The sequence below is a fragment of the Larimichthys crocea genome, chromosome XVI (genome assembly GCF_000972845.2).
Source record: "Larimichthys crocea isolate SSNF chromosome XVI, L_crocea_2.0, whole genome shotgun sequence".
Classification (NCBI taxonomy): domain Eukaryota; kingdom Metazoa; phylum Chordata; class Actinopteri; family Sciaenidae; genus Larimichthys; species Larimichthys crocea.
In genome coordinates, this window is record NC_040026.1 from 20,900,079 (window position 1) to 20,917,274 (window position 17,196).

A 17,196-nucleotide genomic window follows, 5' to 3' on the forward strand; every position below is an offset into this window, starting at 1 on the left:
TTCATGCCTCTTGAGAGACATTTGCAAAGGGTAAACACTCAGCCAGTCGAATATGGAATATTCACATGGATGTTTGGAGTAATATTCTGGGCGCCTGTTTTTTTTTTTTTTTTTTTTTTTTTTGCGTGGATATCTCGACATCTCCTGAGTGTTTTTTCACGACGCAGTGATCCCAGATGTGCCCTTTGTGCTGTCGTCCAGCCCGGCACTCTCACTCTAACCCGCCTGGGACACACGCCACTGTTTTGGTCCTGAGAATCATGGGTTCTCTTTTTAAAGCAATGGGGCTGTTTATACGGGCTACGCCAACTGGATCCGTGATTGCAGGCCACTGGTTTATTTTAATTAGCCATGGAGAGTAGTTCCGATGGATTTTGAGTGTGACTCACCCCTTTTTCAAAACATTAGTCTCCACCAAGTCCCACTGTTGCCCTTTGAGGTTGGGTTTCATTTCAGATTAGTAAAAAAGGAGGGGCCATCCCTGATGTGTGCCATGTATACTGTGTGTGCGTTTATGTTTGTGTGACTAAAGGAAACTCGTGCTAGGCTAGTAATGAAAATTTAATTAACGAGACAAGGCACCTCTTCTCTTAAAATGTCCTCCACGCCGAACCTGCAGTTTAATCTTGTGTGTGCCGCTTTAAAAAGCACTAAGGAAAAGTTTTCAAAGTTTGAGATGGCACACTACACTCTGCAGAAACATCTGGTTTCTCCTGCTGCCGCTCCTGGAATAATACACCTTTAATTGTACATTTGGTTCAAACAGATTCAATTTTACATTCAATTTACTGCACTTAAAGTGGCCGTCCAACTCATCCGAGTCATGACCGGGAAATATTACAGCGCGCTGATCCTGGATCCAAGGAAAAAGTTCTAGGATGAAGGTAAAACTTGAAGAAGAAGCAGAAAAAGTTCCACTGATTGAGTGTGTATCCTCCCCCCTTTCTTTATTCAGTGTGTCAGACCATCTGTCCATTTAAATTTGTCTGTTTTGCCATCTCATGAAATGAATGAATGTGACGGATGACAGGATGGTTCTATGGACCATAAGAATTGACGCACTTTTTATAAACAAGTGATCATTAAGTTGTCTCTTGGCTCCAAGGCAGTTTGTCAACCGTATTATTTTAAAATCATAACTGAAGAAAACAATCATCAACATCTACATAAAACATGTTTTCTCAGGGTTCTCACAATTTTATTACACCATTAGGGTGTGAGAGAAAATACTGTCATGATGTTACGATGCTTCTTCACTTTATGCACGTGTCAGGGACTAAACAGACTTTACCTAAATTTATATTCTCTTAATCTTATAAAGGATGTAGCTTTCTTAGTTTGAGATACCAAAACAAATATTTGCCATTACCATTACAATCCCAAAGGTTGAGCAGTACATTTTAAAATCACCACATGTGAATTCATGTTGCAGTTTTACAGCTGCTGTTTCCAAATCAAAGCTTGTTGTCCCTAAACACACGTTTTTGTGATTTTTATGTCAAATTCAAGCTTCAGAGTCAAGCTTCAAAGTTATTTTCTTTCCATGGTGTGTGAAGATGCTCAAATTTGAAAAATCCTTGCTGTAAAAGAACCTTTTCAAGCTATAATATCACTGGGGGATTGCATTTTTCCTCGTGACACCGGCGGTTCATTTCCACTGCCTCTTTGGCAGAGTGCTTTAAGTGAATCTAGTTTATTCGAAACACATGAGCTGCTTTTTTTTTTTTTTTTTTTTTTTTTGAGAGGCCGAGCCACAGCTCCAAAACTTTGCAGTAAAGATGTCTTTTGATGTAGCCACATCAATACGCGCAGTACACAAACGTAGACACTTGCAGAAAGAAAAGTGTGGTCTGACATTTCCAACTTATCACATGGTATTGGGTTTCCTTTGTGTACATATGCAGTGGCTTGTGGAGTCTTTTAAAGAACTTGTCATGGACTGTCATGGACTTTTACTCCATCGGCCAAAAGATTTCGAACGATATCGCTAAATTCCTCCTGTAACTTTAATTCCTGTTCTATCTCTGCAACATGTTGTTTGGACTGTGTGTGCATGAGAAACAGCACCATATAATAAACTCGCCTGCTTTCCATTGCAACCACTAAACATGAATTTCAGCTTCTTTCACTGCCCCTGAGAGGAGCCGTAACGAGATGACAGTCCTGACCAATACACAATCATTACGCCTTGCAAAATGTGAGCTATCGTGTGGGAAAGACAACTCCGGCTATGTCATTCTTGCTTCATGCTTTTATTGTTGAAGGAAAACAGCGCGCTAACCCAAACGCCTGGGCAGAGCACCTTTAAACACTCGTAACTGTTAAAAGCTGCAGCTGCACGAGGATCGGTTTCATTCTTTATCTCACCTTATAGAGCTTTTTCCGAACAAGAACTATAAATTTTCAGCCTTATGCTGCTCAGGAGAGGTCGTTCTCTGTATCTGTAGCCTGTTTTATCTTTTCTTTTTCTTTTTTTTTGCCCATGTTGGCTTCAAATTAATTTCTTCGCAGCTGTTAACAGACGTTGAAAGAAATAAAATGTGTTGTAATTATTAAAAGTCTACCGGGGGAGGGTTACATAAAACACCATTTGAGTGAGTAAGCCGCCAAAACCAAAGAGTCATGGTGCTCTAGAGAGAGAGAGAGAGAAAAGAGGAAAAATTACTGGCAGAGAGATTTGGAAGAAAAGGCCAAAAGTTGTTTTGTTTTTTTGGTCAAATCACTAATTCTCATTTAATCCTTAAGTAACATAAACGCGTTTAAAAGATGTAAGAAAATATCACTTTATCAGCACAAATATCGCCCAGAAAAATTGTTCAGCAATCAAGATAAAACTGAGAAATTTTCGAGTTCCAACACAACCTCATATTTGAAACCAAAAGAGAAACACTTGAAACACATGTGTGTATCTTGGAGAACCTGTTAATTCATATCAGCCCATAAAATCACCATCATTTCTGAGGAACGTTGCCCGTTGTTCATGTTTAACTCCACTTTTTTTCCACCCTCCGTATCCATTTCGCACTTTATGAAATGCATATCATGACATGTCAGCCGGGGCCAAACAGATGTATCTCTGTGTGTGTGTGTTATTGCAGTTGGAAGGATGTGAGGAAGAAATATTACAGAAATGTTAAACATAGCGGACCCAAATGTGACGAGGAGCCATATCATCCAGTAAGCCTGAAAGGAATGTGTGCGGGTCAATTAGAGTACAGTTGACTGTTGGCCTGCCTTTGTCAGGCTTTATTTGTTTTATGCTACCAAATTAAATAAGTAATCACCTGATAATAAGGCCGCTACTCTGAAAGAAATAGTCCGGATGTCAGAACACACAGAAGAATGTCAGTAGTCAGAAAATACTTTGCCTTTTGTGCCGCAACAGTTTTTCGATTTCTGACTCATCCGAGCTTGGCACATTAAAATAACAGCCTACACACACTGAAACAATTATGAGAATAATATGGGGTGTTTTAACAGCTGTAGACTGGGGGAGGGCGGGCAGGGTGAGAGACTGCGGGATTCGATGAATCGTGGAATGCCAAGAGACGACAGACCTATCACAATACCAGCGCCTCACTCACTCAGTCACACACACACACACACAAAAAGGTACGTTCCAATATCGAACAAGTTGGAAATGAAACACTGATTTCTTGTGCCGGTGGGAGAGAGACTCACACATTTTTGGCACATATGAACTAAAACAGGTTTTATTTAATGAAAATTTAATGTGAATACTCCATTTCTAACTCCGTATTTAAGTCAAAGTGCCCCTGTAAATAAATATTCACAACAATTAAGCTTGTGTTTGTGAGTTTGAATAACGAGGTATGACATCAAGAGGTGCAAACGAGGACGAACTTAAGATAGCCAGAGGTACAAAGGTTCTTTTCTTCAGAAAATTACAAATACATCCCAAGCGCCAACCTCTGTGGCTGTTGATGAAGCCAAAGTGCCAAACTGCAGTTCCTCAACAGGCCGCTAGAGGCCGGCTACAAAACAAGTCAATCTCCATAAGCCCATGGATGTCTCATGTTTTATACTGTCAATGGTCGAGTGTAGTTTGGGGTTTAGTGTCTTAAATAAAAGTCAATGGTGGTTGTTGTTCTGTTTGGTGCCTTCAGTGCGTCTTTCACCTTTCCACCTCCGGATTATGAACTTGTCTCTCAGTTTAAACTGGCTACTTTTCGTCTTCCTCATACGAGCTACCCCTCTGGTGGTCATGACTGATACCCTTCTCACCACACGAGCCCCTGGGAAAAAACACATAAGACGCTCCACTCCATGACCCAAAACATCTGCTGCTAATATGGGTCAGTTTTATCCACAGGTCCCCCTCTAAAAGAAGAAAGAAAAAAAATGCACATGACAACTAAATGAAAAACACAAATGGCATGAATCAACCAGGCTGTGTGTTATTTCCCAGCACTTGTATCAACATGCTAGGAAACCCGCTGAGCTGTGAAATATCTAAGCTTGGACACCCGTTGGTTCTCCTCGGCTCCAGAAAAGGCTCTTCCTGGGCCAGGGTCAAGCGAGGAGAGAGCAACAGCGGTGGAGTTATTGTGTCTGGAAAGTTGCATTTGTTGTGACTGGTTTGGTTACAAAAAAAAAAAAGATTGTGAATTCAGCTGCAGTGAACATTTTCAGAAGTTCTAGCTTGAGTCTTAAGTTCTAATGTAAGGTAGGAAGTATCTGTATGAGATGAACCTCCTGGGGAGTAATCTCGATAAAGAGACCAAGCTTTTGGCACTGGATGCATTCTTGTGGTAATCCAAGTAACATTGACCAGTCACGTTTTAGTTGCCACAGTCCGTGTAGAGACAAAATGCAATCTCGGATCCCATTGGCTACTGACGCTTAAAGTTTCATCAATCAGACAGCAGAGGAAGTTTTGGCCCGGATATCTCGGATACCTTCTGGCTACGCTGGAAGCCCAAAAACATTGGCCACTGGCACCAGAAGCTATATCATCATCGTCAGACGATAGCCGATGGGAAAATAGTGGGCGAGGGCAGATTAATGCTAAAGCTAAATGACTCACGAAAAAAACCCTTTAAATGTGAGATTTCATATGTGTGGGTATGAATGTGCAGTTGCTTGGCCCGCGAGCAACGGGGGCCCATTTCTTATCAGGACCTCTCCAAGCAGCGAGAGCTCTGCTGGTATCAGGATTCACGAGAGGAGAGCACACACATCTGTACTAGACATGAGCGAGCAGCTATTTGTTTGTCAAACCGTGACTAAGTGCATGACTCAAACTATGAGGAAAGCGCTGATAAAGATGTGCATTAGCTGCTCAAACCTCTCTCTCTCTCACACACACTCTCACTTAAATGGAAACACTTCTGTTTATTGTGGAGATTGTAGCCAGTCATCATTTGCTGTATGTGACAAAGATTCCTAAAAGAAAAGTGGTTGCTTCGGTGAGATATCAAGAAAAATACAACTCATCCGACTCGAGACCTCAGCCTAAGTGTTTTGTTCCTCTTCTGTGGTGCATGAAGACGCTTTGTAGTGCCGCGTTACAATTAATTTTCTGTTCGTTTTGTGGCAGGAAGTAAGAGTCAGATGCGGTTTTGCCGTAACTTTTCCGCCTGTGAATTGCCTTTTTGTTCCAAGGTGCCAACCCCTCCCCGCTCCCCCTCCACCCCTCAGACGATCTACGCGTCTACTGACCTCTAAATAGGGAAGTTTTATGCAGTTGACCTTTGACTTTTTACGTCTCCGTATTTATGTCTGAGAAAATAGTGAAATTATGACACTTAACACTGTCGCCTGCATGTGTCTGGAGCTGCTCCGTGAAGACTGGGGGCCATTGAGAGCACAGGTCAATCCGCTGACACCCTTTTCTCTCTGGTTTAATAGTGACGCACTGAAGCACATTGACATGCCGTGAAAACCTAAGAAACGCCATCTTCAAATGGATTGTAAAGACTGTTATTAAAGCAGTTTCAGACTGCAATGAAATTCCTATTTCTTTTATGAGCATTTAATTATAGTAATATGCGCAGGGAGAACGAAGGCACTGTGTGATTTTATACGCAGTTTACACTTATTACGAAATAATTGTGAGGTCATACAGTTAACGCCAGACATTATCTGCGACGTGTCAGTCAAAAACACAGAGGGGATGAGGCTTGGATTGGTTGAAACGTTCAGGACCGTCCATGAGCAGGTCTAGTGAGCCCCCCAGAGGACAAGTACTAAAAAAAAAAATCAGTGCTGGCTGTCAATAATGGCACAGAAACACCCGGTGGTGAAACACCAGTGTTTTTGTTTGTTTTCATATAAGTCTTTTGTATGTAATAGGTCTTGCAGATAGAAAATAATCTCTTTGCAATTATCAAAACACATTCCAGATGTGCTGCTTTTTAAAAACAGATGGGCTCACGGCACAATCAGTCAATCCTTGAATGAAAAAGTTGAAACTTAATGAAATAAACACAAACAAAATCAGGAGCTGGGAGGTGGAAAAAAGAAAGAAAATCTCACTACCTTTACAGTCTGATTATACAACGGCTCTTTATATCGACCTCGACTAATTCAGGTGTCACTGTATCTGTGCTGTTTGACGTGCGTTTGCGCTGAGCCGTCTGTGAGTAACAACTTAGCACAATCATCTGTTGGAGGGCGGGGGGGGTTTAGTCTTGTCTTGGTGGAGCCAGAAGCCAGCAGTAGCCTCTTTGATCATCTTCCTAATGTGTGGTCACAGCGGTTTCACTTCGCTCTCTTTGGCTCAATCAAGGGGGCCCTTGAACGCGGAGAGGGCCAACATTTAGAAAACAAGAACCTGCCTCCCCTTGTGGAGGCACCAGAGAGATCCAATCAATGGGCAATCAGATTCCCTCTTATCTATTTGGCTTGGCTGGATGTGGATGTTAATCAGTAACATATCTTGGTAATGGTGTTCCTGTTAATTGCCTCCCTTCGTTCTGGCTGTATCCCCTTTCGCTTATGATCTCTATCTGCAAATGAGGTCAGAAAGGCATATGGATCTTGTTTCCAGCCTTGGCTCTGCTGGATCCTAACAGGGGGACGGTTTGGAGAGGCCGTGTGGCCTTGTGTTTTAAAGCTGTCCTAAGATCAAGGCAGTTGTTGTCGCTCCCATGTGTTGATGTCACCGCGCTGTCAGGCCTTGAAGTCGTCCACTAAGATCCTCGGCTTCAGTTCTCCAACAGTTTCTAGGATACAGCACAGTCTACGGCCGCCTTTCAGAACAACGGGACGGTTTTAGTCTCCGTTCTTATCATGAGGCAATTCCCCACGAGAATGGTGTGATTTGCATATTCATTGAGCTTCTTTTTTTTTTTGCATCTGATGCCCATCTCGTTAGACCTGGTAGCGGTGCGATATCTGGACAGCTCCAGGGCATGTCAGCCACTCGTCTGAGTGACATGCAAATACTATAAAAAATAATAATGCAGACCACGATTTGGTTAATCACGTTCTCTACCATGACTGGCCTGGACTGACCTGGTCCGAGAAAAAGGAACGGTTCTAGTCTAAACTGAGTTAGGAGTTCAAACCTACTGCTGACACAGCATGACAAAAATTGAGAAATGTATTTGACAAATGAACTATGATGCAAATTCACGCCTTTGGAGATGGAGATCCACGTAGAGCAAAGGTCACCCGGGTCATACCGGATCGCCTTTTGTCGTGAACCTTCTCTCACAGCAAGAGGGTTAACTGTCATCTCTTTCAGGCTTCTCCTCATACATAAATAAACCTGTACCCTCCTCTCCCTGCAACCCGTGGGCCTGCTCGAGGGAGCACAAGGTCTAAGAGCATTCCTCCATGAAGACTTTCCCTTTTCTAACTTTGCTTTGATTTTACGCTCATTATCCCCCCTGCAGCTCTGCAGGTCCTGGACAAGAGACTCCATACCTGATGAAACAATGGGGGAGCTGTGCTGCATGATGAAGCTAAGCTGAGCTCGGGGTGGCAGGAGGGGGATTGCATTGTCTCCTTACGTCACACTGCCACAGGATAAAAAAGAAAAAGAAAAGGGGGGACGCTATTATCCCCAGTTTTTCTGCAGATCAAATTAATTAGCAGCAGAGCGTTCCTGAAAGAAGAGATTCTCAAAGTGGGACGTCTTACCCAGTCGGTTCTCCTCATAAACCTTTTGTTATTCACGGGTGCCCAGCTGTTGTGCTGCTGCTGTCAAAGCAGAGGACCTTCTCCCCTGATCTTCCAACCTCTTCGCATCTAATGATGCCCTCGAGGCACCGGGGGGGCTAGAGGGCAGGTGGCAGGGTGAAAGGTCTCTCTGGATGTGACAAACTCCTCACCACTCTGACCACTTCACCCAGCCAGTTTGAAGCTAAAAATCCACAAAGATTTGTTATTGTTGTTTGATTGCTGAAGAACAGTGAACTGACTCATGAAGGATAATTCTCAGATGAGAAAACTCTTCCAACGAAAGATAATTTAAACACTCAGGTGTTAAGTAGCAGGCACTGTTTTAATATAACAGTTGGAATAAGAGAATACACGCTTGGAAGAATTGTATAATTATTGTTGAATTAATTCTAAAAAAGAAAGATTACTATGTGGGGAAAGTTAAATATAGAAGAGTTCAAGTCTGGATCAAATCAAATTATATAAGATGTGTAAAAGACAATTTCTATAGAAACTGCGAATGAACTGTGTGTGTGAGTATATAAATGGAGCCTCAAGAAAAAAATACAAACTTACTGTTTGAAACCTCAAATTAACAGATTTAGTTAAAGTTAAATAATAATAATAAAAATGAAACTGACAGCAAACTGAAGAACTACTTTATATTAACCAGCCACAATCAGATGATACAACACTGACCCCTAGTGGAATTTTATGTGCAACATCACATTTTAAAAAATATGGTACCATGAACAAAGGCGTACAGAAAACCAGTTTTCCAGACTTCTGCTGACACATTATAGCGTAAAAAAATTAAGAATAAGAATACATTTGCATCTCTTAATGCACGTGTGACATTTTCTGCTGCTTCTTATCCTTCTTGGGCAGTTTGTGCTCACAGCTCTGCACCAGATTTCTCTGGGCCCGGATACAGTCCTCCAGCTGGGTCGCTGTGAGCAGTCTGAATTCTTCCTGCTCTCTGATTGGACGCACAGGGCTGATCCTGGGCAAGCTGGTACTAGGTTTCACGTGGCATTCTGGATTAGGTAGCGACCTCACAGGCATGCACTCCGGAGCCCGTGGCCGCTCTGTGGGACATGTAGTGGATCCACTCGCTCTCTTGTTTGCCCTGTGTGTGTCAGCGCTGTGAGGCTGCGCTCTGCCCTGGATTGTGTTTGATATATTTCGACTGACGGGTCTCTTTAAAATTGGAACACAAGTCTTGGCCCTCCTGAGATGACCAGTGTGTGTGTGCCACTGTGGATGTGTCTGAGTCTGCGGACACTGTTTTAGATTATCCTGAGACGTGTGAGGACCCCAGGAATCTCGCAGCCTGGCATTGTACTCCATGTTGATGCTGACTTCGTCGGCGCACTGCGCCTTCTGGATGGCGTTGACCCTGAGGACGATGGAGTCACGTGTCAGAGGATGGTGAAGACCCCTCTTTTTAATCCGTTCATTCGTTGCTTTCTCACTCAGAGTCACCGACTGTGTAGCGCAGCGCTCTCTGGCTACGAAGGAAAAGTTTCCTTTACAACAAGAACCAACTGATGACTAACTATTTTTGACACATACTTCAGCGTGCTCACCTTGTGCTTGACATTTGGCGGGCATAGACAGAAATCTTGGGCAGTAAAGCAGCTCAGCTCTCTCCGGCTTCTTGTTTTTACAGTCTTCCGTCTCTCTGGGTGAAGCCACCTTTGCCATGCGGGGAAGCTTTCTGAGCGAAGCTGCAGATTTCTCAGAAACGTCATCTTGAACTCCCTCTGCTGACTCTGTGTATTCCCAGAACACTTTGGCAAACTGGTAGCGCTTCACGTTGGACGTCGTGTTCACTAATATACTAAAGAAGAAGCGTGCAGAAACAAAATACGAGACGGGAATGCATACCTGCATCTGAAAGTAATGCAATAACAAAGATTTGACATGCTTTCATGCGTCCTGACTCACCTGTTGTCATGGAAATGCAGAGACAGTAATCGGCCTGTTTCAGTCTCTGCCGTGATTTCTCTCAGACAATCTCCGGTGAGGAAATTAAATATGCGAATCTTTCCATCCATGCAGCCAGTAACAACACGCAGGTAGAAGAGAGTCAGAGATTTAACCTCCCTGCAGAAAAGAGAATTGTGTTACTGCTATTGTGCTATTGTAATTGTGCTATTTACAAATGCATAATATTGTCAGAAAGATGTTACAAGCTGACAAAATCATATTTAAAAACATACTGAAGATCCAGACATATCTGCTCCGAAGGTTTCTTGCTTACTTTGGGTGGTTGAAGGTCATAAGACACCGTTTAGCAGCGCAGTTGATGCTCCAGGCCATGACCTGACCATTGGAGTCTCCGGATAAAAAGTGCCATTTGTCGAGGAACAGGCACTTCACCGAGCTCCTGTGGGCATCGATCACCTTCGAGAAAATAAAGGTATGAATAAATGCAAGGGTACTATCAACTGTAGATGAAAAATATCGTTTATGGAAAGAGAATTTGATTAATATTCTCTCACCCGACACAGCGATGCACTCTCCATGTCCCATACTTTAACAAGGCCGCGATCGCAGCTGCTGTAGACTGTTCTTACGTTGATCTTCACACATTGGACAGGACTGGGATGCTTGAAATTAAACTCCTCGAAATGCTTCCCTGTGTGTAGACTCCACACTGGCAGTGCAGTGGTTAAAGTTTAGATAAATAGCTTAGTTTAAAGTATGTCTTGTCTGTCTGAACAATGCTACACACCCTTCAAGGGCTTCTTACCTTTTATTAGACAGTCTTTAGCGCCTGAAACAAGTCTGTCAGCGTGGACATCCAGGCAGTTAACAGTGCCAGTGTGACCATACAGCGCCATCACACACTTGTCTGTCTTCAAACACCAACACCTACAGGTGTGATCGGACAACATATAAACACCCAGCATGTATCATCCTCAGTTTAATCAATCAATCTTCATACGGTGACCTCACCTGATACTTGCATCATAGCTCGCGGTTATCACTAGGTCTCTGTCCTCGCAGAGCAGCACTGCCCGAATGCTGCCAACATGACCCTTCATCACTGACAAAACATCTATTTTTGTGCCCACATAAAGCAGCTGCACTGCACGGTCTTTGGAGCCTGTGGCCATAAAAGATCCACCTCTGTAGTCCATCACCCGATGAGGGTCTTCTCTGTCAAACACAACCAGATTACATCAGTTCTATGACACGATATTCCAACGTGCAGAGTAGACTTAAGCAAAGTCTTAAAAATATGCTTCAAGCTACACCCAGAATAGAAGCTGAACAGACTAACTTGTCCAGCAGGACTGTGGTAAAATATGCACCGCAGTAAACATTTCGCTCCTCCATTTGAACCGTCTCCGTCTTGAGTTTGGCGTAAGCTTCTTCAAATGGTTCGATCTGTAAAACCAATCAAAGAAAAGACAATCAACATTGACAACTGGCCCTTCCTAAATTTCATCTAATTCTATTTGTCTGTGAGGGTTAGTTGTATTGCTGGTACAAGAACTGAAGTTTATTGAGGTAGGGTATTGGTTTGTTGACCTTTTGGACACTGGGATGAATGTCCACTTTCTGATCATCATTGACAGGAACAGGGACTTCAACAATGTTGGCATACGTAGGACTGATTATATTCACACCACTGCACTTCTAAAACAGAAAAAAAAATCATCATCACCAAAAACTACAACAACTTTGAACAATTTTAAACATACAGATCCATTATACTTGATTAATTATTCATATTACTGAATCGTCTACGCATACAAATGCTCCACCTTCATCATTGCCTCGATTTGATCCTGAAAAGTTCTTCTGAACTTCATTTCCTCCATGGTTTCCTGCGCAAGGTGCTTCCAGTATCGACAAACCTTCTGGCAGCGCCTCAAAGTGTGCTCGTCTAACAGACCTGGTAGTAGACACACATGTGGAGTTTAACAGGGCCGTAATAGTTTGCAGACAAAGAGAAAGGAAAATATTTTGACAGCTTTACTCAATTCAAGGATGCAAAATATAATATAACATAAATCTATTTGTCATCACTTGTCACAGTGTATTAATTACACTGCCTGGGTTCCTTTTGTTTGTCATATTTGTCCTTTTTTAACCTGCAAACGGAGGTCACTGGAGGCAGACAGTCAATCGGTTGCGTGGCAGGACTCTGTTGTTTTTATATTTAAGGGCTACCTACTTAAATGGGACAGATTTAACAAGAGCATTCTTGAGTGTTTAAGTTGCATCTCCATAGCACCATCAGAGTGGCTTAGTTTCTTTATACTGTCAGTTTAAGGACACGTCAATGCACACTTTAAAATGTGGAGACAATGAAAAACTGACTCCTCTGCTGGTACTTTACATAAATAGTCCATTTGGATTAAACTGCTGATTATTTTCTCGAGTAACCAATTCAGTTTGACTTCATCACAATTTTGATGATAATAAAAGTACTGCAAATTATCAGTGAACTTAGCATCTCATTAGTGTCACCTATGTGTTTACTTACCTAATATCCTCTTTGACAGATCAACAGGAAGGCAGCCTATGAAGTCTCGGTACCGGCTGACTCCAGACAGAGACTTTAAAGATCCAGGCACCACCATAAGAGCAGGGTCCTCTGAGTCTTGATTGGTATTGCGACTACTCACTAAAAGGGACACACGGTTATAAGAGGATTGAGTGGCACCTAGCAGTGAAGTGCAAAATTCACATTAAAAGCAAAGAAAGTCCATGTGTTGATCAGTGTTTGGTTTGTCTGTACTGTAGGGCTCATTTTAAGACAACGAAAACACAACAAATCTTATTCTCAGGTGATAATACACAGATTAAAACATACTAACAAATATATTACATTCATGCCAATAGATACTCCTAATTTGTACACACTGGACCTTTTAATAATCATAATAAACAATACAAAACTCATACGTCATTGAGCAAAGATAGTGTACTATTATGTGTCATTTGTCGACATCTAGCGGCAAACAGTAGGAACTGCACTTAAACTCAATGTTTTTATAAGGTGAAGGACTTTATAAAGGTTAATTTAAGAAAAATACACAAAAACAGAAATTAGACACTCTGTTTTAATTTTACCATTAAATTGTAGAAACCCTCGTTTCTGTCTGACCAGAAGCACACTGGTCAAATTAGCGACCATTCGCAGAAGCTCCGAGTCACACAGTGAGAACAGACGGCACAGATACCGTGTTTTCACCCAGTCGGGGCTGCTGTTGAACCAGCCCCAGATCCCTCTCATGTCCAAGCCGAGCGGTCTCCCATCCAGCCCAACCCGGGCTGAGCTGCTGCTTCTGCGGGTGTAGTCTTGGAGAGAGGTCGGGCTCCTCGACCTGGCGTACGTGTACAAAGTCCACGACTTGACCCCCAACACACTCTGGATACTCTCGATGACGCCGGTGTTTCTGCACCGTAAAAGCAGCTCCGTGACGAACCTCCTCTTGAACTCGTCCGACGCCCTCCACAAACACTGAACCGAGCCCGGCGGTGCGGGGGCGAACACGCAGGATGGACACATCCCGCACAGGTTCACGCATCCCTCCGCCGGTTTAAAGCTCAGCTCGCACGCCGACACACTTCTACCAAAGTCAACGCACTTCATCTCCTCGATGTCACTTGTTGCGTTTTCTGTTGCGGTTGCTTTGAACGACATCAACAAACGCAACAGACTACATTCACATAGGTTGCTATGCAACAGGTGACAAGGGGATGGTGACAGCTTAGCTCCAGTCTCCAGAAAGTCCTGCTTTTTACAAAAGTTTTACACCAGATATTGCAATAGTTTGTAAGAATAGATCATTTTCTGTATGGAGTAACATGTTTTAATCATAAAACACCCAAATATAATCAATTGTTGACCCACAAAAAGGGAAATTCAGGTGTTACAGCAACACAGTGGCTTCAAACTAAATAAGCAAAGTATAGAAGTAACAGTGCAGTATAACACAGTATGTCATTAAAAAAAAAGGAGCATCCAATCCACTTTATTTATATGGCACGATTTTTAGCAAACACAAAGTGCTGCACAACAAGATAAAACACAATAAAAACATGAAGTAGACAATAGAAAGATAAAATAAAAAGCACTCCCCGCACAAGATAAACATAAAAAAATTGAATAAATGAATAAAAATATGCATGTATACACATAAAATCAACACTCCACGAATAAAAATATGCATGTATACACATAAAATCAACACTCCACATGGTGTCAAAAGCCGTTGCTGTATAGTACAGCAATTGTATTGCTCAGAATTGTCAGACCAGGACAGGAAGGAGGACTCAGATGCAGAGGATATAACGAACAGCACACTTTATTGAGGTCAGGATCCGCTTAGAAGAGTGATGAAATGAATAGGCTATGAAACTCTGTCTATTCTTATGAGACCTGGCTAATGAGACATGGCATAACACATCTCAAAGAGGGAAAACACATCAACGGGAGGGGAACAAGATTACTTACAAACAAGGAAAACACAGGACTATTCTAGCAAAGAAACTCTCGCAATGAGGAAAATAAAACACTAGATAATAAACACAAAACGCTCCCGAAGGAGGAAAACCAAATCTAAACAAATGGGATCAAAGAAAAAGGCTCACCTAACAGGGGCTCTACTAATATCTAAAGCTATCTAACAAAAGAACACTCCACAAGCGGGAGGACAAAAACTGTAACAACATTAAACAAAAATAGATCTCTAAACTTAAAAAAGATTTATCAACAAAAAATCACTCTCAAAGAGGAAGTAGACAACAACTTACGTGGCAAAACAATTTCTTATTATCGGCAACCGGACTGTGACTATGAGGGCTTAGGTGCACGGACAGGACAAAACACTTTGGCACAAGACAAAGGGAGACGCAGACAATATATACACAATGTAATGGGGAACAGGTGGAAACAATCAGGGCGGGGAAGACAATCAGACCGGTGACACATGAGGAAGGGCAAGTGACCTGAAACGAGTGTAGTATAATACACTGGTTCTCAGAGTACTTGTGTTTAAATAAAATATATAAGTTTAAAAACATCAAACCATCAACATGTTGGATGAAATTAAACCAAAAGATCACTGGAGTTATCAGTCAGTGATTAGTTACTGTATAATGTGATGGTGAGTGAGATGTAAAACTGTTCAAAAACTCTGAAATCATGGCTCCAAACAAGGAGTGCAGACTAACAATTTAACACTTTAACTCTTTAACACATGAGCTTTGGTTCTTGAATTGAATTTCTCTCAGGATTCATCAATAAATATTCTTATTAATATGGGAATAAACCTTCAGCACATTGTAATATGACACCTGAATGAAATCTACTAGAATGTAATGTGATACACTCATATCCTTCACTAAAAACACATGATAATTAGAAAGGTGTAAAATATCCAAAAGGTCTTTAAATCTGTGGCTTGTCGTCAACAGTGACTTCACATGTGTCTGCATGACATTACATCTACAAAAGCTGCAACATCCATGATTGATGAATGAATGACATCTCTGCATGTTTTCTTCACTGTGATTTGAAGTCCACAGAAGTGTCAATGAACAATTCTACCTGTTGTTTGATTCTATTAAAAAATCAAAACGTTTTGTTTATGTAACAAAAATAAAAATTAAAAACATGTCCATGTGCTGAAGAAAGTGTATTTTTTTATTGTTTTTTATAGGAGTCCATGTAAAACAACAAAAACAACAATATATTCATTTATAAAAAATAGTAGCTGTGTACAATATCAATAAATACATAAATAAATAAATAGACAAACTACTCAATGTGTACACCAATAAATAAATAAATAGATAAATAAATAAGATGATAAACAATATATTAATTTGTAAAACAAAAAAAACAAAAAAAATTGCTGTGTAGAATATAAATAAATAAATACACAGACTCTTGAATGTTTACACCAATAAATAAATAAATAAATTCTTAATCTGACTCGGTGAGCAGAGATGAAACCAGCTGGTCTGCTCTCATCAGATGGGTCCTGATTTCCTTCCTGATCAGCTCCCAGGCTTCAGCACTGTGGCTCTACAGACACAAGAAGAGGATCAATATTAAAACATGATAGATAGATAGATAGATAGATAGATAGATAGATAGATAGATTTACCATCTTCTTCAGGACGTGACTCGACAGTCTCTTGAAATACATGTGCAGCTTCTTGTTCTTCTTCTTGTGGCCGTGACTCCCAGTCTAAATGAATCACAGATCAAATATGATCAATAAATAAACAATAAATCTCCATCACTCAGTCACCATGGACCTGTGAACTTGTACTATTCATTGATCTTTTCTAGAGAACAGGTGAGGTGTTGATCCACACTGAGACTTACACAGGAGCGAAGGCCGTCAGCCTGCTGGTTTACAACATTGACAAAGTTCTCCACTGTGTTCTCCTCCCATGAAGCATTGCTGTGATCCTCCTCAAACAGGGCAGCCGCCTCCTCCAGAACCTGAACTGTGAAATGAAGTTTATCCTCAGCCTGAAACGACAAGAAGAAGAAGATTAATAACAGCCATGATAACACACACTTTTCTATACAAGGAGAAGAAATCACTCTGCAGTAGACTAAAGTTTACTTACTGATGCTCTGGATGCGTGGCTGTACAAATGATTAGGGAAGGCCACAGTGTCCTCCACTTCAGCATCCTCAATAGCCTGCAGGACACACACAGACACACACATGATGCGTTGAAGGACACACACCGCAAAGTAAAGTCATTCAGTGAAGATCATTCAGTGACTTCATCCAAAGAAGTCCACTTACCATGGTGTTGAGTAGATCCAGAGAAGTTTCACTGTGCTGTCTGAATTTATGATCCACCCATCTGCAGCTTAGCGAGGAGCCTGCACTGTACAGACTGAGAGACAGGCACACAAACAAGATCCTGCTGAGCATCTTTACAAACAGACAAAGTGTCTTTGAGTTGCAAAAGTCGGATGTGTCCAGGTGTTGTGTTCAAACTCACCTGCAGCGGCTCATTTATACTGTAGCAGGACGCACCTATTTCATTTTCCTCACATCCACCCGTGGGA

General features: G+C 41.7%; 2 protein-coding genes across 3 annotated transcripts; both read right to left on the reverse strand.

Annotated features, from left to right (window-relative positions):
* Positions 1–8,690: 8,690 nt before the first annotated feature.
* Positions 8,691–15,069, reverse strand: fbxw10 (F-box and WD repeat domain containing 10). Of its 2 annotated transcripts, none has more exons than XM_010749491.3 (12): positions 13,225–13,858; positions 12,635–12,775; positions 11,910–12,040; positions 11,674–11,781; positions 11,423–11,529; positions 11,095–11,298; positions 10,889–11,010; positions 10,638–10,792; positions 10,397–10,539; positions 10,081–10,239; positions 9,720–9,973; positions 8,691–9,641 (listed from the first exon to the last, which is right to left on the reverse strand). In XM_010749491.3, exons 1-12 carry the CDS (start codon positions 13,796–13,798, stop codon positions 8,971–8,973), a joined length of 2,769 nt encoding a protein of 922 aa, XP_010747793.3. In that variant the 5' UTR covers positions 13,799–13,858; the 3' UTR covers positions 8,691–8,970. The 2 variants fall into 2 exon arrangements, with proteins under 2 accessions (XP_010747793.3, XP_027144897.1); XM_027289096.1 differs by lacking the exon at positions 13,225–13,858 and adding an exon at positions 14,911–15,069 and having other exon boundaries at positions 8,755–9,641.
* A 1,015-nt stretch (positions 15,070–16,084) lies between these two features.
* On the reverse strand, positions 16,085–17,185 carry LOC109139382 (interferon a3). The gene is made up of 6 exons (XM_027289455.1): positions 17,130–17,185; positions 16,928–17,021; positions 16,744–16,818; positions 16,493–16,642; positions 16,269–16,352; positions 16,085–16,186 (listed from the first exon to the last, which is right to left on the reverse strand). Exons 1-6 carry the CDS (start codon positions 17,141–17,143, stop codon positions 16,085–16,087), a joined length of 519 nt encoding a protein of 172 aa, XP_027145256.1. The 5' UTR covers positions 17,144–17,185.
* Positions 17,186–17,196: the final 11 nt, after the last annotated feature.